This window comes from Rhinichthys klamathensis, unplaced genomic scaffold (assembly GCF_029890125.1).
Source record: "Rhinichthys klamathensis goyatoka isolate OS25496 unplaced genomic scaffold, OSU_Roscu_1.1 h1tg000115l_1, whole genome shotgun sequence".
Taxonomy (NCBI): Eukaryota; Metazoa; Chordata; class Actinopteri; order Cypriniformes; family Leuciscidae; genus Rhinichthys; species Rhinichthys klamathensis.
The window spans coordinates 1840767-1861740 of NW_026606652.1; the positions used below are offsets into that span (position 1 = coordinate 1840767).

At 37.1% G+C, this 20974-nt stretch overlaps 3 protein-coding genes across 5 annotated transcripts; 1 reads left to right on the forward strand and 2 right to left on the reverse strand.

Annotated features, from left to right (window-relative positions):
- Positions 1-224: 224 nt before the first annotated feature.
- On the reverse strand, positions 225-5796 carry cnih1 (cornichon family AMPA receptor auxiliary protein 1). 2 transcript variants are annotated; one of them, XM_056254969.1, is made up of 6 exons: positions 5651-5796; positions 4318-4386; positions 4057-4104; positions 2330-2442; positions 2018-2161; positions 225-1463 (listed from the first exon to the last, which is right to left on the reverse strand). In XM_056254969.1, the coding sequence occupies exons 1-6, from the start codon at positions 5729-5731 to the stop codon at positions 1436-1438; spliced, it is 483 nt and encodes a 160-aa protein (XP_056110944.1). In that variant the 5' UTR covers positions 5732-5796; the 3' UTR covers positions 225-1435. The 2 variants fall into 2 exon arrangements, with proteins under 2 accessions (XP_056110944.1, XP_056110945.1); XM_056254970.1 differs by lacking the exon at positions 4057-4104 and having other exon boundaries at positions 5651-5795.
- A 1283-nt stretch (positions 5797-7079) lies between these two features.
- Positions 7080-11402, reverse strand: gmfb (glia maturation factor, beta). The gene is made up of 7 exons (XM_056254971.1): positions 11257-11402; positions 9396-9492; positions 9240-9289; positions 9065-9116; positions 8852-8932; positions 8679-8752; positions 7080-8593 (listed from the first exon to the last, which is right to left on the reverse strand). Exons 1-7 carry the CDS (start codon positions 11257-11259, stop codon positions 8522-8524), a joined length of 429 nt encoding a protein of 142 aa, XP_056110946.1. The 5' UTR covers positions 11260-11402; the 3' UTR covers positions 7080-8521.
- A 928-nt stretch (positions 11403-12330) lies between these two features.
- On the forward strand, positions 12331-20572 carry lgals3a (lectin, galactoside binding soluble 3a). Of its 2 annotated transcripts, XM_056254960.1 has the most exons (6): positions 12331-12528; positions 12821-12838; positions 13629-14321; positions 18214-18302; positions 18376-18532; positions 20302-20572. In XM_056254960.1, exons 2-6 carry the CDS (start codon positions 12824-12826, stop codon positions 20455-20457), a joined length of 1110 nt encoding a protein of 369 aa, XP_056110935.1. In that variant the 5' UTR covers positions 12331-12528; positions 12821-12823; the 3' UTR covers positions 20458-20572. The 2 variants fall into 2 exon arrangements, with proteins under 2 accessions (XP_056110935.1, XP_056110937.1); XM_056254962.1 differs by lacking the exons at positions 18214-18302; positions 18376-18532; positions 20302-20572 and adding an exon at positions 15525-15835 and having other exon boundaries at positions 12332-12528.
- Positions 20573-20974: the final 402 nt, after the last annotated feature.

Genomic DNA, 20974 nt, shown 5'->3' on the forward strand with positions numbered 1-20974 from the left:
GTTTGTCACATGATCACTTTAATATAGCTTGTGCAATGCAGTATCATGGTTTTATTTATTTTTTTCTGATTAAAAAAAAGCAATTATATTGTTGAAAACTTTTTTTTTTTTTGCTTTTTTTCCTAAAACTATTCTAACCCTAGTTTCACGTTATTGTAGCCAAAAGGAATAAACAGGAGTTCATACAGAGAAAACGGCATCATAAAATGAGCCATGAGTTAATGTATGGAGAACTTTATAGCAATATTACAAGCAAAAAAAAAATACATCACAATTTACTACAGCTCTTGCAAGACTTTATAACATTCAAACGCACATATCAAGCTGGATTCACTCACACACAAAAAAGGCAAACGAAAAAATTCTAAAACAATCACAGGGAAAATCCAAAATAACCTATTACTCTAAAATATCACCTTGGTGGTCCAGCTTGGTGATTAGAAACAGCTGCATTGACTGTCAGTATAGTCAAGGATCCTTCCACACAGCTCTGCTCTGAATCCAGACACAAACTACAGCATCACTGAAGGACTGAAGATTGCCTGTGATTACTGACGGGGAAAAAAAATCTTGGCACACTGAGATCATGCCAACATCAAGCCAGTGTCCAAAATATTGTTCACAGTCATCTCTGCTATCTCACAAAAATAAAATCAAAAAACAATTCCACTTAGAAATACAAAATGCACACAACAAAATTTAAAAGCAAAAAAGGTTACATGTAGAGTATTTCCAGGATGTATGAGTGAAGCAAAGCCTTCGATACACTGAAAGCATCAGTTTGCTTAGTTCCAGCATGACAGAAAAACAATGGTTTTAACACTTGAAATGGAGCATTCATCTGATAAGAACCATCAACGTGAAGACGACCACCAGCCTGAGCTCAAAAACATGGTATTACAAGATCAAGAATTACCAAAGCAGCACACAACTCTGAAGGTCAAATTAAAGAACTGACTGAGCAACAAGGCAGTAATATAGTTCAAATAAAACAAGTCTGTAAAAATGCTACAATCAAGATCTTTATTTTGCCCCACAGTTTGAAAACACAAGAGTAAAATCTCTGCGCATATCCATCAGCAATTTAGTTTTGAAGCCCTTGCGCATCTGCTTTGGACATGATCTGGTCAATGTAAACCGTTTTATCTCATCTACTGATGCTTTCAGTGTGTGAAGAGGTTTGGCATTGGTGCGGCATGCGTTTATAGGTCTAAAAAGGTTGTAGTTGGTAATCATTTATTTTTGCATGTGTGGTTCTGGAGTTGTGCGGCTGCTTGCGTCCTGACTCGTTCTTGGCTGATGAGGAGTAAATAAAGTCAATGTCCATTTGAAACAGCCAAGCAGAACTGAGAGAGATGTTCGAGTCCAAGCTCCATTTGGGTTTTAAAATCAGCATCTCAAACGCCTTCATACACACTTTGCAGCTGTATCCAGATTAAGAGCTCACCAAAACATAGATCATCCTATAATAAAAAGACCAGAGAAACATAAGCACAGTGATAGAAAGATTAAAGATGAAGTGTCATGTGTTCAAAAAACAGCAAAAACAAAAAATATTACAAATTTCTTTCTTTTTTTAAATAAAATATTTTAAATTGAAATTTATTCCTGAGATGTCAAAGCTGAATTTACTCCAGTGTTACATTATCCTTCAGAAATCATTCTAATATGCTGATTTGCCGCTCAAGTAGCATTTTTTTTAAATATTATCAATGATGAAAATGGCTCAATAATATGGTGCTTAATATATTTGTGGACATATATATATTTATTTTGAGGATTCTTTGATTAGAAAGTTAGAAAGAGATATCTTTTATAACATTATAAATTTATTTATGGACACTTTTGATCAATGTAATGTGTCCTGGCTGAATAAAAGTATTAATTTCTCTTTTTTTTTTTTAAACGTTTGAACTGTAGTGTACCGTATATAAGATAAAAAAGATAAAACAATTATATATAGATAATTTTTTAAAAATGTTTCTATATATTTGATAAACAATTTAACTGTACATACCCGTAAAGATAGTAGAAAAACGAGAGGAGGTAGAATGCAAGTTTGCACCAGCCCTCCTTCTGACAGTACGCCAAAATATCTGCGTTCATTATCGTAGTGGGGTCATACAATCCAGGTCCACTCATCACAGGGCGGCTCATATACCTGCACACAAACAAACACTTAATGTTGCACTTTGAGCAAGACACAATGCTGACTAATAATTTATTAACTTTAAAGACACTAGCTTGACACATCTGCTTAGATGTTTGATATATATATATCCAGCAAGTGTTTATCTGTGATTGGTTTGGGGCTGAATGCCCCACCCACCTCCAGACGTGATAGGCCAGCAGGGGCATGTTGAGTCCAAGCGTCAGCCATTCTGCGGCGCACAGGAACATTACGCAGAAAAACACATGGATGAGGTACTCCGGCAAGACGAGCTAAGGAAACCACACAACACATGATCAGAAAACATACAAAAATCCATCTCAGAGACAGAGTTCTATTGCGCCTGAACTGTGCCCAAATCTAGCCAATCAGGTGTAAGATTCATTAGGATTACCACCAACCCATGAGCTCTAGTACTTGGTAATCTATGCACATCTAAATCTCTCTAAACCTCAGAAGACCCAGATCTGCTGAGAATTAACTGTCAAATCATTATTTAAAGCAATGATAAATAAAATATTTACATTTAACAAGTGACTTTAAATTACGTAGCATAGACTGCAAAATAAAAAAATTAAAATCCCTATGCAAATAGTATGTGAAGAATTCAAGAGCTTAGAATTCAAAGACCTTTGATCCATTTAAGAACTTATGACCTCCTCAAGTTCAAAATTTAAACAAACCAGAACACCTATTCCTACTCAATAACCTCTGAAACAGGTTATCTATTATATCCCAAAGCTGTTGAGGTTTGTAAAGAATATACTATACCCCATCTGCTTTAGATTTTGTCAAATATAGAGTGGAGAGTTTCTCTTATTAGGCAAATAGAACATCTGGCCATTACCAAATTACTGTATTAAAAAAAAAAAAAAAGACATGTCACATTTACTACACCCCCATCCCACATACAAAGGTATGGGAACAGATTGTGTTTTTTACAGGGAAACAATGCCAGGCAGAGTGAGAAGAGCAGCCATGCTGAGGAAGGGAGAAGCTACAAGGACCCCAGGCTGCCCCTGCCATGCCTGATCATAACCGGTAAATGAAGACAACACAATGAAGCCCATGCAAAAGAGAAAAAGTATGTGTTCTGCTTTCGCCCAACACAAACACATAGTAAACATTTTTTTTAATTCAAACTGTTGATGGTGATTATGAAGTAAAATTGCCTCAAAACCCATTAAGCATATCCTTCTGAGAGTGATCGGACACATCCAGCCAGAAATACTAACTCTGAGTCGATTCTAAGGTATACTATTACCATTCCTCAACTCTAGATTAATGTGCACCAAAGATGCTCACTACACCCGCTCTTCCTTCCCATCCATCATTAATCTCAAGTGTACTTGAAATAATGACTTCTCCTGCATTAACTTAACAGTGCAATTGCTTTACAGCGGTGCCAAGTTTATAAGAACACTTTCCAAGTGAGACATCATAAATGGAGTTAGTCGCTCTGGGTAAAGAGCAAACGAAGGAGGGGGGGACAGAACGGCACATGCATGTTCTGAGCATTTGCAAGTCTTTTCAGTTAACACTTTTCCCTGTAAACCACTGTCTTTCCTACACTCAAGTATACACCTGCGCAGACATCTGTGCCTCCACCCAACCCCACACTAACGGACTAAACCACCCAAACATGAGTGAGATATAAGCAACCCTAAAGGAGCAATGCGTTTTGTTCATTCAGCATATGTAATGGCATTTGCAAGACGAGACAACCTCTGTAATCAAGCTGTTCAGTTGGCATAAACCAGGTCCTGTCTCCCTGCTTGGCATGTTTGTACATCGAGGTGTTAGTTAACTGAAAAGACATTTGTAAACACTCCGCTCGTGCAGACAGAGAGACTGTTACTGATCTTAAGCTGAATTCTGGTACCAACCTTCAGAGCAAGCCTGACCCTTTTAATTTTTTTCACCCTGTCAACTGTCTTTGAGCCAATCAGAGGAAAAAAGGTAAAAAGTAAATATTAAGAAAATAAATAGCACAAAATGCAAATCAGAAAATCAAACGATAGTAGTGTTAGTGTTGGAAAGCAACATTCACTGCGGATGATTTCATCGATTAGCAGAACAGTGTTGTGATAGAAGAGAAGAAACAGGAGTGCATGCATCACCCGGCATCTCTCCAAAAACTCACTTACCGGATTTAATGTGTTACATTGGTCTATAGGATTCTTATAGTCAGTCTTCAGCTCATCGAATGCAATTATCTAAAAGTAAAACGGGGAAAAAAAAGAAGTTAAGCACATGATCCAGGAGTAAACATACAAACATCATTTTCAACATCACCATATGTCAGGAATGTGTTATTCTTTCAGAACAACACTTACAAAGTTTTCTAAACATTCAGAAATATTCTTGTGCTGAATGAATGAATCATTTAAAACAATTAATTTACAAACGGACTATAAAATACTGACAAACAAAAGCTTAATGAGCTTAATATTTCATGAGATTTGTGTTGCAAGAGAAATTATGCGAGTTTAAACTGCTTTAATACAGAGATGCACAATTGCAGAGTCAGAGATCTTTATGCTTTTCAGTTTCTTTTTGTTTTGCCTGACCTGTAATCCTCAAGTGTTATGTCTTTTCGACTAATTATGCTGTGTATTATCCTGTATGCCTGAATCAAATTAAGGTTATAATTGTTTACTCATGAAAATTGGTAATGACAAATTTAATCCATTACTAAAAAGTAATATTATTGTATGAAATTCACACGTCCCCTTATTTAACTCTTGGGGGAGAAAGGGATGAAAAAAATACACATATATATATATTCCAGTCACTGTTCAATGTATTTGGCATTTTTGAGCAAAGGCAGAAATGTGATACTAGTTCTGCACTGAAAGTTTTTGTATCTCTGAAAAACAGGTTAATGACACGAGGAGATCAGAACAATGGTGCTGTTCTGTCCGCAAATAACTCACAAAATTCTCTGAAAAACATTACAGCTCTAATTCTAACATGCAAAGGCCCAAAAATGAGATGTACTTATGACAGACTTCACTGCACTGTTTTAGTTATTTATTAGCCTTTTGCCATATGTATAATAAATATATATATATAAAATAATAATAATTATATATATATATACACACATTATATGCAATACATTGTTGTACACAGTTCTGATTTATTACTGATCTGTAAACACATGCACGAGAGCCAAACGGGAGCGCGCGTCCCATCCGCCCGTGATCACCAGTTTTTGATGCGACAGAAACTAGTAAACAAAGCGTGAACAAAATGTGGCTAACCCCGTAGATAATACGTTTAAATACATAGAAATACCCTAATTGTTTAACGGAAGATTAGCGGTAATGATAATAATGGGTGTCACCAGGTTTCGCTCGTGCCATTCATTCGCGTTTGTCTCGCGCTCTGCTCTATGTTGAACTAATGCCACTATCCACTGAGTATCTGAGTTAAAACCCTTAGCGAATGTGTTGGAGTTCTATTCAAACCACTTACATGCCAAATAGCGAAGAAAATGAGCGCCGCCGTCAGCAGAAGCGCCAACATATAACAAAAGGCCGCGAATGTGAACGCCATTTTTCGCTCATGTGGAATTATCCAGACCGACGACTGCTGTGACGTTGCGACAGCTGTACGTCACGTGACTGGAGAATTCACATGGATACTCGAAAAAACGCGAGAGCAGGGGAAACCTGATTAATGCTTATTTTAAAAAGGCTAAGAGACAAAGATTCATAGGCCTACTGATAAATAAATATAACAATATTAATAAAATATGCTGAATGAATTAATAACATTAACATTAACACAGACTTTAGGGCCTATAAAATACTGACAAATATGAATCACGAACATAAAAGTTTGAAGAGCCTATATGAGAATATTTTACATGTTGCCGTGAAAGTGATGTGAGATTGAACTGCTTTAATATGGAAACACAATTGCTAAACCAAAGAGATCTTCTTGCATTTCTCCTTGTTTTGCCTGTAAACTCGCATCTATTTGACCCATCCCATAGAAAATATGCAATATATAATCCACCTGGCCTGAAAAAAGCGATCCTGCTGAATGCCATCGCTGTGACTGACATTATACAAATCTCTTAAAACCTTTCATCTTTTCGTAAGAAGTTGCAGAAGTCTTCTATACTGTGTGTTGTGCGGAATATTACAACATTAATGTTAGCCTAGGCTACTATAGTCGTGGTTGGTAATTTGAAAAATAAAGAGGAATTATTCCCTGAGATATGTTATGGAAATGTAAAGCCATCTATCTGCAAACAAACAAGACATACTCTTATGGATTTTTTTTACTTCCTGGGGCAAGATGAAATGAGTCGATGACAATGTATCATAGTCAGGTGATGCATGTTTGTTAGGAACTAGATCAATAACGCCCAACCAGACAGATTAAATCAAAACCACATAAAAACAACTGTGGGTAGAATTTTCTAATGCTTTGTGCAATTAACCTAGTACTGTTTTACTAATGCAAACCCATTTGGTCATTGAATATAGAATTGACTTGCCATGGTAATGGGCATGGATAAATCACCTTGTATTTGTCTAATGGAATTACATTTACTCTCTTGGCAGATACTTCCTTCCCATGCCGACTGAACATCTGGATAGGTAAGTCTTCATTGCACTCCTAAAAAGTAATGGCCATTATTCAGATCAGAATAATATCATCCACTTACAAGCAACATCAACCAGTAAACTTTGCTAAAACCAGTAAGATACTCAAATTTAACATAATACCTCAAGATTACATTTAGTTATTTTTTATATGACATTATTTCACCCTTTGCTTACTACAAATGACTGAAAAACACTACCATGACATGAACACACATGATGCAAAACTAAGAAGTTTAAAAATAAAGGTATGAATACAATCAAGAACACTCCAGTTAAATACATGGTCAAATTTTCAAAGGAAAAAACCTTCTATTTAATTGTTCAAAACAGCAGACAAATGTAATTGAGACACATATTGAAAGGTTAACTGTTTTTCTGGTTTGAAGAGATTATAAATGAGCAGGAAAAGCATCTTCAGTCATTAAAAAATTTACATTAAACACATACACAGTTCACTGTATGTATGGGACATATCATGTGATGTCCACATCATATAAACCACCAAAGTGAGCAATCAGTGTTTAATAGGAAACAGCACTAATCACGGGTGTTACAGGTTCTACAGATGTACAGAGATGAGCCTGACCCACATTAGAGCTCACAGATTCTGCAGAGGAGTTTTGCAGACTAATCGAAACCACAATATAACTTCCTCCAACTATTTGTATTACTCTGTTAAGCTGTAAACATTTCATTAATTTCCAGTGTTTACATTTTGCCAATAGAATGATTGTTTTTACATAAATATGGAAATAACAATGCTTTGCAAAAACCCAAGAATAGTGACACCGGCTTTATTCCAGTGTTTAGCTGGACAAAGAGAAAGAGGAATTCATTAGGAGATGATGCCAGTGGCCGAATAACACCATAGCATAGCAAACCCCTGCCACTGTACATCTACAACTACACATTTCCAAAAAGGTGGGACAGATTGTCTGGGTGATGTACACCTTACCCCCTTTCCCAAAAACAATAAATCAATAAAAATGTGTCCCAGAACTCTCACCCAATTGTCCTCACAGATTCTAGATCTTTAGTGGAGATTTGTTTGTCAGGTTGTGAGCACAGATTTAAAAAGGCAAAACAGAATAAATTTATGACACTCAAGACAACAGGTCAGATACGATAATCAAATGCTCTCTCCCAACTTCTCCCGACTTCTGAACCCTTCGCCTACCATTACAGTTCAACAGATATCAAAACAAAATAATTCATGTTTGGTCAAAAATACTCCAAATTAGAGGTAGAAAATGCATTACGAAGGCCCTTGTAATATCAGGGCATTACATGAAGACATAACTGGGAAAACACATCACATGTTAGAGTTTTAGAATGTTTAAATCTGTTGCCATCGATCAAGAAGGATAGCTGACATGGGATTGCATAAAATCACAACATGACCCAACTATCATGGCAGTAAGATTGGATTACCTGTGCAGGCCAGTACATACTTTACTGCTCAGGGATGAGTGTGGAATGGTTCTAAAAATCCAAGGAATAGTTCAGAGTACTTGTGGAATTTGCTTTCATATTTTCTTTTCTTGTCTTTGCACCTCAAATATCTGTCATCTTAAACTGGTACAGGCGGGTTTAGAGTTTGGGCAGAAGCATTCAAACATACACAAACAGACAGTATCAGATGGACTATGGTATTCTCTCCATTTGGAGGTGATGGTCCCATCTCGGTTACTCTTTAAACATGAGTTGTAGCTTGTTCGGTCTGTTCTTAGCGGAAGAAGCCCAGTTTCTCTCTTAGCCACTCCTCTGTCAGGTCTTCAGTGTTCCTTATCTCAAACACCTGAAAAATATATATATTTAGAAGCCATTACCACTACACTGCTTTAAAGAAAGAACATAAATGGGTGTAAGGTCAAGTGTTTCACCTTGGTTAGTTCAACCGTCTGTACCAGTTTGTTTTTGCTGCCAGCATACATCATCTGCTGCTCAGGTTTGCATCCTGGGAAAGTGTGTTTCATTTTAGAGAATTGGAGACATAGCACTGCCTCATAGAGTTTGTGCATATTGAATTGTTCATTTTTTAACAGATTTTTTTTACCAACAGGACTGGAGAAGATGAAACACAGAGGGTAGGACACTCTCCCATCATCGTGCTGGTACTTATAGCTGTAGACTACAAATGTGTCACAGGTTAGGGAAACTAATGATTGTTCAATGTTGAATGGAAAATAGAACATTTCTTGAAAGTCCCAAAAGTTACTAGAGTTTAAATCATGGCAGAGTACAAAGTGACTTTGTTTTAGTTAAGGATATCTGGGCTGTCTCTCTGGTAGCTCGTTCTTCAGATCTTCAGGGGAAATATCCTACAAGAAATCAAAGCCAGGTTTACACCACTGAGCTGTTTAATTGTAATCTCCCCTGCAAAGCCGTCTATTATGCATTCATGCAATAACAGTGGTTATGATGAGATGTGTGTGTGAATTTACCTCATGCTCCTCCTCCAGAATCACCAGCTGTTTGTCTTTATCAATCTTCACTGTAACAAGAGGAGAATACAGCAATATCAACATTCAATCCTCATGGTATATGAGAAAGTGTGACCATGTGGACCAGTTTGAGTGTTTCATTTAAGTTCAACTCACTGATGATGGCAGCATTATTGGTTTCCTTCCTGAAGCGGAAATCGCGCAACTTTTTCACCAGGTCTTCGTCCACCTCACACACAACTAAAGACTCACTCTGCACACACACATTTTTCTTATTACTATTTTTTCACATTTTAAAATATTATAAAATCTATCAGCGGTTACATTTTATTTTAAGGTGTCCGTGTTACAGAGTAATGATACGTTATACAATTATACAATATTTGAAGTATATGAATTATATAGACCAAAAACAATACAAAAAATATTTATACATTTAGGAGAAGTGGTCAAGCACCAGAAGTGGACAGCAGTGTGTAAGTGTACTTGTTTCTTTTCTCATTTGATTTTAGTTGTCGTTGCTACTGTTGTTAGACTAACAAGGGACTAGTCACAGCACTTGCATATTGTTCCCCAATTGTTGGTTTGATTGCTTCTAATGTTCTCCTCATTTTCAGTCGCTTCGGATAAAACCATCTGCAGAATGATTAAATGTAAATCTAATTTATATTTTGGTTTCTTTGAAATAGCCATCCTTTGTCTAAATCACAGCTCAGCACACTCTCAGTCATATCATAACCATAGTTCATTAGGTGTATCCAGCGACCACATTCAAGGCTGGTTTTCCTCTCGTCTTGTCGGTTGGCTTAGACAAGCAAGTCCAAACTTTTGACTAGTAGTGTATAAATAATAATTCATAATATAATTAATAATAATTAATCAACCTGAAAAACTCCCAATTACTGGTAATCTCTTTGAATATGACTGAATCATACAGGTTAGGGACACACACAGGGTTGAGTTTGTCAATTAAACTATATCAAATAGAAGTGGTAAGCTCCAATAAGTGTTAAAATTAACAATCTAAATTAAAATGCTAAAAATAAAGACGTACAATATTAAACTGACTTTATACTGACTAATATTGTATTTGACAAAGGAGTGCCTTGGAGTCAAAAAGGTTGAGAACCACTGACCTATAGTAAGAAATAACCAGACTGAAAGCAGAGAGAGTGGAAACTACTATGTATTTCTTCTGATTGTGAAATTGTTATTCTGTTAACAAACTCTAATTCATATCAGTTCAATATAATGCTATATTAACAATAAAACCACCTGTATACTCTTAACACACAACAACATCCAGCTGTATGGGGTCTTCAAAGATTAGGAGTTCACAAAACTCCTGCATTATGATGACATTGGGTGTGGGTCATCAGGAGGAGAACAACAATCACTTTCTTAGCTGTTGATGTGGCGGACGAAGTGGGCAAACGTGTTTGTCGTGCAGTGCTGTTGGAATGTGAAGAATCTATTTCATTGCATTGTTTGCCATTTCTGCTCTGATTAAATTACATCGTCTGATCGTGACTTCAATTGACGTGCCATTCCAAGAAAAGGAGCCACACCGTCTCTTTGTCGCTCAGCACAGCAGATTTTCCAACATTTCCTTGAAATACTGTAGTGTGAGCAGAGCACGTCCCTGCCCGCAACAGGAAATGAGAATTCCCCCGGAGCCGCCGGAATTCCATCATATCACTATTATGTAAGGCAATCCTATCTCGTGAAAATTCTAAACAGAGTTTTAGGGTAAATGTAACGCCAAACGCGCCTTTATTTTGGTAAACTTTATAAGTCGGTGTAATGCAGGAGAGGGTCTGACATGCAGCTCATCACAAAGCACTGGGTGGAACTGCAACAGGGCTCTTAAAAAACAACAACCTCTCTCACATACACATATCACTGACCCTTGAGGCCTACGGCGTTATTTGGAAATGCTTCCGTATTATTATACATCCTATAAGACAACGCCGCCATTAAAATGTTTTTATTAATCCAAGCCAGTTTTTGTACTCACCATTTTCACAGACAGCACGAGCCCAGCAGTGCAGGAGTTCTACCGTGCGGCGTCTCGTGACGTTCGTTTGACCAATCAGAACGCCTGAACGCACCAGGCTTTGAGTGGCTGACTGTTCCAGGATCAGTTCGTTTCACCCATAAAGGGACGAGCTCTGTCTGATTCCAGAACAGCAGCGTTTTGACATGAACTCAGACTGATGTTCATGGAAAGAACTATCGAATTAATGCTTCTATCTCTCCCATAGATAGATTGTATAAAACAAGATCTCTCCGCACCTACAGGGAAATTAAAGGATTTGGTTGGATTACTATCTGTTCTAACAGCTAACTAACTAACTACTATATATCGAATTAATGCTTCTATCTCTCCCATAGACTATACAAGATATATTAATATATTAAAATATAAAACCATATGTAACAGATTGAAACACCCATTTCTACAGGGACCCTCGTCAGGAATATATAACATTTTGTTTTCGCACTAATTTTTTAAGCATTTGAGTCTTTTTTAAATTTCATATATTTATTGTAGAAAATATCAAATGAATATGTTTTTTTAATGGGAAATGTAAATGTATCAATAACTTTAAAAAAATACAAAAAAAATCCCAAACTGTCTTTTGAGCGACAGAAATATTACACAAATATGGTTCAAATTGTAGATATGTTCCAAATTTTAGGATCAGGGTAACAAAAATAAATAAATAAATAAATAATATTGTATCATACACTGTAGGTTGACAATCAACATTTTGTCAACCTTCACATCAACATTCACCAGTTGTTGGAAAATCTTTACCTTTTCAGGCTCTGTTCGTGGAAGGACATTTTAAAAAACGGAAAAGTTTATAAACCAGTTGTGGGAGTGTGATTCATTTTATTATGGTTGTTTTATTTTAAGCATCCCTGGGTTGAACACCCCCCTCCCCACTTTCCGTCACAGTAACCCTACGCATGCGCAGATAAACCGGCCCATCCCTCAGATGACACGCCCATCGGGGAGCATGCGCGTGTATAGCGCTCATATCTGATCTATAAACAGAGTAGATTGATCTATGCCTTTAACTACAGCGTTAAATGTCTCATCCATATAACTTGATGCTCACATTGTTTTCAAACACGCTGTTGAAAACCCTCAATATTCCAGTTATCACCTCACTTCCTGTATAGAGTTTAGTAATACTGACTTTCGGATCTTTTCGGGCGACGGGACCTGGTGCTGCTCAGAAACCCGTATCTTCGGACCGCAGGCCCTGATCTAGTCGAGGTGCTTGTGCTCACAGAACTGCTCACATTTCACCCAAAATGCGCATGTGTATAGATGACACAGTTTAATTTGCGTATAGTTAGAATGGTGCCTGATTTCACCTTAAACCAGATCATTTTTAAATGTATAGTGTTTAAAATAACCATTTGCGACAGTGTGTTCAATCCAGTGACGTATCTCTCTATTAATAGCGTCTTTATAACTAGTTGTCTTACATGTGCTAGATTTTTGACAGATTATGATTTGCATACAATTGCATGACATTAAATGTCACTTCTTGTTTCTCTGTTAGGCCATGGCAGACTTTTCGGTAAGTTTTTTTAACTGTTTATGAATAATTATTCAATTGTTCACTTGTATCATTTTGGGCTTGTATTTCCTCCTGTGTTAGTAAAATAATAAACTTTGTAATTTAATCCATGTTACCAGAAGTAGAAATGACTGTACTAGTAGAGTTGGTTATTTACATTTCCCATCAATTTAATTTAGTATTCTTTATTTAGCAAGTATATTCAATAATTCTGGATAGTCATAGATATACCAAAATATACAGTATTATATAATACAGTGGGGTCCAAACGCTTAAGACCACTAGTGGAAAAGTTTCTATTGAGCATTATTATTATTATATATATATATATATATATATATATATATATATACAAGAATGCACAATAGAAACTGGTTTCACTTTTTTCTGCTTTAATGACAGCAGCATTCAAGCACCATGAACTCCACAAGTGAGATCAAAACCTGATGATCATGTTGTCCAGCATGATTTGAGATGATTTCAGTTCACATGATTAATGTCACAAATTTGCTTAATTACTGACCTAGAATATGAAACATTATTCATTTTACATCATAATGTTGCTTAGTTTTTGTTTAGTTTTTTTCCAAAGTCCTAAAAGTTTATTTACAAGTTTAATTTAGGTTTTTAGTCCCATATCTTCAATCTGGTCTCAGTCTTTTGAACTCCACTGTTTGCCCTAGTAAGTCTTTGGCTTTGCACCGATAATAACAGATCAAAAGTCTTTTTTGATAAAATGTTCCGTTGATGTTTCATTTGCTGTGATATCTCCTGCATCTTCTTTCTGTAGCTTGCTGACGCAATCCCAGATAATGTTTCTGGTGAAGCATCAAAAACTAGGCACACCAATCCATCAGCTCCTGGAAATGGTGCTCCGCCCCCCACTAATCCTGGATGGCCTGGTGCGGCCCCTGGTGGCCCTAATTTCCCATCCTCAGGAGGCCCTGGCCAACCAACAGCCCCTTCTGGCTTTCCACAGAGCGGGCCTTCTGCCCCTGGTTCCTTTCCACCCGGCCCAGGAGCCCCGGGCCAGTTTCCTGGAGCCCCAGCTGCCCCGGGTGGATACCCTCCAGGTCCGGGCGGATATCCTCCAGGTCCGGGCGTACCTGGACAGTTCCCCTCCAACCCTGGAGCTCCAGGACAGTTTCCCTCGATGCCAGGTCAGTTCCCACCAGGTGGGGCACCCATGCCATACCCTGTTCCTGGACAGTTCCCTTCCCCACCTGGGGCTCCACAGGGCCCATATCCAAATGTGCCTTACCCACCAGGTCCATCTGGGCCTGGCATGTACGGCCCAGGAGGCCCTGGTGCCTTTCCACCAGATGGAGGCCCAGGATATGCAGGAGGAATGTTTCCCCCAATACCACCAGGGTCCTGGGGTACACATGGAGGGGGCTTCCCTCCTCAACCTGGCCCACCAGGAGGCTATGGTCCAGGGCCCATGGGACCATACGGAGGGCCTGCAGCTCCAGGTGGAATGCTGGTGAGCAATTATGACCGTATGAATGGGTGTATAATAGGGCTGGATATTGACACAAATTTCGAGATTTGATTCGATTTCAGTCCACAGGCTTGCGATTCAATTCAGTTTCTAACTCAATTCATAAGGATATACTGTATATCAGGTACAGTTACATGAGAGTTATTTTTCTCCCTGAAAATAAGTGATAACTAATCCTGTAACTATACGGGGGAACCCTGTCAGTTGGTACATTACTATTGAATAAAAGGTTAAAATTAACAGCTGATTTGTATACAAACATTTAAATTGCACATAAGGAAGTTTTTATAATAATATAAACTTTTTATTTGATGATAATTAAGTTTAGATTTTTGAAATATAAACATTTAAACGGTTGCTGATGTAAGAACTTGTTTTCATGAAAGATTTGTTCAAAATGTATTAATGTTGAATAACAGGTTAAGTAAAAAATATAATTAAAATGTAATATATAGTGCATATATTTAGCTAAATTAACGGCTCTGTGGCGAGCAGGACGAGGCCGAGGGCCTTGAGAGAGCGGCACGAGACCGGTGCGTCGCGCAGGTGTCACTCATTATCAATCACGCCACCGCCCTCGTGCCGCTCCCTCACGGCCCTCGGCCTCGTCCCGCTCGCCACAGGCTCCATTGAATGCCTTTTCTGAGGTAACATTATGTCACATATTTTACGAGCCGTTGTATTGGGGTCGGTTAAAACACAAATTGAGCGATTACATGAGACATTTATACCATTACATTTCACTGAGTGTACTATTTCTTTCAAATCTGATGTTCATTCGTGTTTATTTTGTGCTGTATAAGTAGTAAAGAAGAAGAAATGATCAGTTCACGTGCGCTCTGTGATGCCGCTTTCCTGGAATCAGAATCGGATAGATTTCGGTTCATTAAAATGAGAATCGATTAAAATCGAGAAATGAATATTGTCAACCCAGCCCTAGTGTATAAAGGGATTTGCATGTGTGAGTCCGCATATAAGTGTGTGGGATTGGCTTGGTTTGGTGGTTGCTGGGGATTTGTTTTTCGGGCCTGCTGGAGTTTATTTTATCAAAGTGTTGGTGACATAAGTCTTGCTTTCAGGGTTGGAGGTTTAGCTCTTGAGGTCTGGGATGTTCCTGCGGTGGTCTCATTCTTCTGGATCACGTTAAAACTACAGATCTCAAAAGCTCCTCTTCTTGTTTTTCAGCCACCATATAGACCTCCATATTATTGAGCACAATGAACCGCTCAGCCAATCACAGGAGGAGGACAGCACTGCAGCCATCACAAAGACCCCAGTTAACATCCAAACAGAGTTCTGGACATTTAGCACAAACTCATGCTGATATACTTGCATATCACCTTTGCAAACAAATGCACATATTTAATGTAGCTGAGACACTTTCTGCAAAGTACACTCGTGATTATTTTAATACTATTGACAGGTGTATGTTTTAATGATGTTATTGCTTAACAAATAGAAAAAATAAATAATGCACTTTGTGTTTATACAACAAACAGATGTCTGTTATTGAAATTAAAGGTTTTTAAGGGGCTGAATTTATTGTTTGTTAAAAGCAAGCTTTTGTCAGATATTGTAGGTGATGCTGAGAAGCTCAAAAGTTTGCGGTCAGTGTTTTTGAAATCTCTTATGCTTACAAGGCTATGATCAAAAAGACAGTAAAACTATTATTGTTACAATTTAAAATGACTGTTTTCTATTTAAATATATTTTAAAATTGATCTTTCAGATATCATTCTAATATGCTGATTTGGAAAATGTTTCAGGATTTTTTTCAGGATTCTTTAATTAATAGAAAGTTAAAAAGAATAGCATTTATTGGAAATGGAAATATTTTGTATCATACATGTCTTAAATGTCACTTTTGATCAGTTTAATGTGTCTTTGCTGAATAAAAATATACATTTATTTTATAAAAAAAATCGTACTTATGCCAACTTTTGAAAGGTAGCGTGTTTTTAATCAGACCAGACTTTTTTTCGCTGAAAGGAATAATGAGTCAGTGGGTGGGGTTTGGAATCAGGGATTGGCAGTTTATGAGATTTGTCACAGTGTTGCCATAGCAAAGTTGTTTATAAACTTGATGTCATGTGATCTCTGACGTGGCATTAGCTAAAATAAGAGAGAAAAAAGGGACTTGTGTTTGGATTTGTTTGGGTGTTTGCTGTTTAGTATACATAAGCTTTTATGACATTGAGTAACTAGCTTCTCTTGGAGTATTTTTTTTTTTTTTTTTTTTTTTTTTTTTTTTAAAGGGTTCACTTCAAAATGAAAATTCTGTCATCATATACTCACCCTCAAGTTGTTTCAAACCTGTATGAATTTCTTTCTTCTGCTGAACACAAAGGAAGATATTTTGAAAAATGTCAGTAACCAAACAGTTAACTGGACCCATTGACTTCCATAGTATTTTTTTTTTTTTCTACTATGAAAGTCAATGGGTCATTTTGAAGTGAACTATTCCTTTAAGTTGGAAAAATATTCCGTTGAATTGAACAGTCCAGTTAAATGTCAGGGAGGGCTTCGTGTTATTTTGCACACTATGGAAAAGCCATGGAATTTTATAATGGAGAATAGAAGAAAGTTAGAGACATAATGAGTAAATGTATTAAAGATGAAACCTGTCAAGTACTTCATGTGTAAAACTCTGAGCTCTCAGGGGAATAGGGCTAATCCAACATTTAAGATAATGATCATGCACATATTTGTTCTTTGTACTTAATCACAATTTATTGGTGAATAGACATCGGTGGTGGTTGAGGAGATTCCCTCCTTCAATGTAAAGTGCTTTGAGTACCCAGAAAAGCGCTATATAAATGTAACAAATTATTATAATTTTATTAAAAGTTTTGGGGTCTGTAAGATGTATTTAAATTCTTTTATTCAGCAAGGGTGTATTAAATTGATCAAAAATTACAGTAAAACATTTTAATGTTACAAAATATTTCTATTTTGAATAAATGCTGTTCTTTAGAGCTTTCTATTCATCAAAGAATCCTAAAAAAAAATGCATTTTGAGCAGCAAATCAGCAAAGGATCATGTGACACTGAAGACGAGTAATGATGCTGAACATTCAGCTTTGAATTCCAGGAATAATACTTTAAAAAAAATGTATTTTAAATTATAATATTACACAATATTACTGTTCATACTGTATTTTTGATCAAATAAATGTATGAGAAATTTATTTATGCATTCATAGGCATAAGAGACTTATTTTAAAAACAAAAAAATGTGTACAGACCCTAAACTTTTGAACTGTAGTATATTTGTAAGAGATTGCAATTTTGTGTCTCTTATCTTTATTGTGCAGTCATATTTTGGAATATAGAGTTCATTTTAGGATAGAGATCATAACGTGTAGCTGCTTGCAGGTGTTTTCTTTGCAGTTAGAAATGCACATTATATCTCCATATGGTTATTGGTGGATATTATTTGTTTTACATTTTAATAGTATCAGTTGTTATTGGATAGTTATACGTGCTAATTTCCCCTATTTTTTCATTTAGATTACCTTTGCTGTCATCTAACACTTATTTCAATTAATTTCTAAAATCAAGTTAATCTGTGAAAACACTAATAATTAATAACACTGTTAAAAATTATCTTTAGCATATCTCAAAATTAATATCCGGTTTGCATGCTGCATATAATGTACACTTGTAGCATTTATGGTTAATTTTTACTTAATCTGCCTTTTATTGGTTATCAGCCATAACATGCCAGATATTTAATTTTTTGCATCTCTATTTGCAATATCAATATCTACAATAACAAGGATTAAGGATAAACTAAATATATTCTTATTGTAGAGACCTATTAAACCTGTTAAGGACTTCAAATAACTTCTGTTTGTGTGTATGTGTGTTTTAGCCATTGCCGTACGATCTACCGCTGCATGCAGGGATAATGCCCGGGCTCCTGATCACTATCGTGGGTGAGCCAGTACCAGGAGGAAACAGGTAACACACACATTTATGTAACAAAACACAGCATTACTTCTCCGTGTCCAAACACTCACTTCTCTTATCTTAGGTTCCATGTAGATTTTGTGAGGGGTCATGATGTGGTCTTCCATTTCAATCCACGTTTCCATGAGAACAACATCGTACGGAATACAGAATTTGGAGGCTGCTGGGGTCCCGAGGAGAGAGATGGAGGCTTTCCCTTTGTGCAGGGCAGACAATTTGAGGTACGGCCTTCTGATTTATCTCAGAGAAGGAATTTAAACCATGCCTGATTTCAGTTCCCATATAGGCCACATACACACTGTACAGTTTCAGGAGTGACAACCGCATTGAAATATGGGAGTGAATCCCCTGAATTATCATTCCTTGTACAGAACATGACTTGCTCCTGAAATTGCTATTATAACACCGTGGTAACCATAGCGAAGTCCTGGCATATTTTGCGTTTGGTATCCACAATTTTTTACCAAAGTGATATGCATAAGCATCTATAATATAGTTTGTTAAAAAAAAAAAAAAAAAACACACATAAGGCAGACAGACAGAGTTAGGCTTATGTTTGTTCCTGTCGATGGATACGCATTCTGGCTTCCCCTAAACTTTGTTCCATGTGAGTGCCGTATTCTCTAACATGACCAGTCACTTACATTGCCATCACCTGGGAGCGCAGGTGACCCTTGAACAGCACATGTTGGTATCTGTGTTTAAAATAATCTCATGTATACCTTGCCAATTTAAACATTTAATCGCAAGAAGACGTGAAGAAAGCGTGTGTACAGCGAGCAAATATTAAGTTCTCTTTCAAGTCTTGCGCTTGAAATTCACACAAAAATGATGCCAACATGCCCGTCTTGGCGAGTATCCTAACAAACGTAAAAGGTTATGTCAAGTTAAGTTAACGTAAATAGCCGAGAAAGATGCATGTGTGTCATTTTGGATCTGTGCATTATTTCTTAAAGTGACAGCAGCCTAATATTCCTGCTGTCTGTGTTTATAATGTAAATCAAACAACAAAAGACAAGGATATCACTCTCTGCTCTTGACTGAATAGCTGCTGTAACTTTAAGAATGATTCATATTTATTTTATTTATCCAGTGAAGATTATATGCCATGTTGTTTTACATTGATTACTTTATTCAATTTCTGTACTGTTAGATACCTAAATAACCTGAAATGCACAGTTTAATTTATTTGTATTATTTGCTCTATTGTATTTGTTTGTGCTGTTGTTTGTAGTTTGATTATTTGTTCTTAATTTCCTTGTTGTTATTTGACCGTAGTCCTTTTTCCCCCTGAACACCGCACCGCGCCGAAACCGTAACCCTAAAACCGTGATTAATAACGAACCGTGATAAATTTGAACTGTTACACCCCCAGCGCAGTGCAAGAAAACCACAGGGAAAGTTGCTTGTTGCCAGATCTTGTTAAAAAAAAACAGCAAACAAATACAGCCGAAATATTGCGACCTGCACCTGTCTATTTTAATAACTGCATAAACTGGATGAGCCAAGCCCAATCAACAAGCCCAAAGACGCTTATAATAAGTGGACATGTCAACACTGCAAGGGCGCGCTCTGCAAAGATGCCTACATAAACACAACTCTGCCTCTGTCGTCGGTGGTTTGGTTAAACTCGCTAAACACAACGAGTCTTTGGTCACTGCAGCATCGTCAGATTTAAGATGAACTGCGGTGCAAATGTGTGCCGGATTCGATTTTTTTACTGAGAACCGTTACACCCCTACATCGCACATAAAGAAGATGTGCGTTTAAATATGTCAGTAACAACTAGTTGTTCAGTTCGGTTCTGTACACACTGCGTAGGAATATGATTGTTTAACTGTGGTTTGTCACTACCTGAGTTTTTCAGAAGTTGAACTTACTGGTATGTTACTGAGCTGTGTGTGTACAGAACAGGACTGAGCACTAAAAGGTGAATTGACAACGGAATTTATCTGCAGTGTTCATGACCCTAATGTGTTTGTGTGTGCAGCTGAAGATCCTGGTGGAGACAGACGGGTTTAAGGTGGCTGTGGACGGGGTTCATCTGCTGGAGTTTGAGCACAGAACAGGCGGGATGGAGGATGTCACTCGTCTGCACATAGAGGGAGACCTTACTCTGTTCAGTGCAGCCCCCAGCATGATCTGAAACACAGGGAGCCATTTGACAATGTTGAGGTGACACATTAAGTCATTGGTCTTTAAAAAGTACTTTATCTCCAAAAAAGTGGGACGAACAGAAATGAATAAAAGTTATAATGATATATCTGTTACCCGTCTCTCCATTGCAGATTAGTCAAACACATGATCTAAACAATTGAAATTTAGATGTAGAGCAAGTTTTGACCCGTCTGAGAGGACACTGGTATCACTGATGCGTGTCTATCGCACCGTAACGGTCTGTTTTTCCTCATTCTCTGACCCGTCAGAATGCATTATGCTAGTTACCCTTTTGCATGTATACCGGAACGTGACTAATTTTGTAAAAATCAAACATGTATTGCCCAGCCTTTCACACGCTATGTTTATAGTTATCGATCATTAATTCAGGAAAACTGCAGACCAGAGCTGTGACACTGTGCTGAATTACATCAGATCAAAATGGCTGAATATTCTTTTATTTGGTATGAATGTTGGGAAATGTTTATTATTTTGAATAAAACCAT

Coding starts and splice junctions, on each gene's coding strand:
- cnih1 (XM_056254969.1), bottom strand. CDS start 5,731: ATGGCGTTCACATTCGCGGCCTTTTGTTATATGTTGGCGCTTCTGCTG. Junction 4,105..4,317: donor AATGTAACACATTAAATCCG/GTAAGTGAGTTT, acceptor ATTGGCTCAAAG/ACAGTTGACAGGGTGAAAAA. Junction 1,464..2,017: donor TTTTTCTACTATCTTTACGG/GTATGTACAGTT, acceptor TTTTTATTATAG/GATGATCTATGTTTTGGTGA.
- lgals3a (XM_056254960.1), top strand. Junction 14,322..18,213: donor CAGCTCCAGGTGGAATGCTG/GTGAGCAATTAT, acceptor TGTGTGTTTTAG/CCATTGCCGTACGATCTACC. Junction 18,533..20,301: donor TGCAGGGCAGACAATTTGAG/GTACGGCCTTCT, acceptor TTGTGTGTGCAG/CTGAAGATCCTGGTGGAGAC.
- gmfb (XM_056254971.1), bottom strand. Junction 9,117..9,239: donor TTCTGGAGGAGGAGCATGAG/GTAAATTCACAC, acceptor GATTTCTTGTAG/GATATTTCCCCTGAAGATCT. Junction 8,933..9,064: donor ACCAGAGAGACAGCCCAGAT/ATCCTTAACTAA, acceptor CCTGTGACACAT/TTGTAGTCTACAGCTATAAG.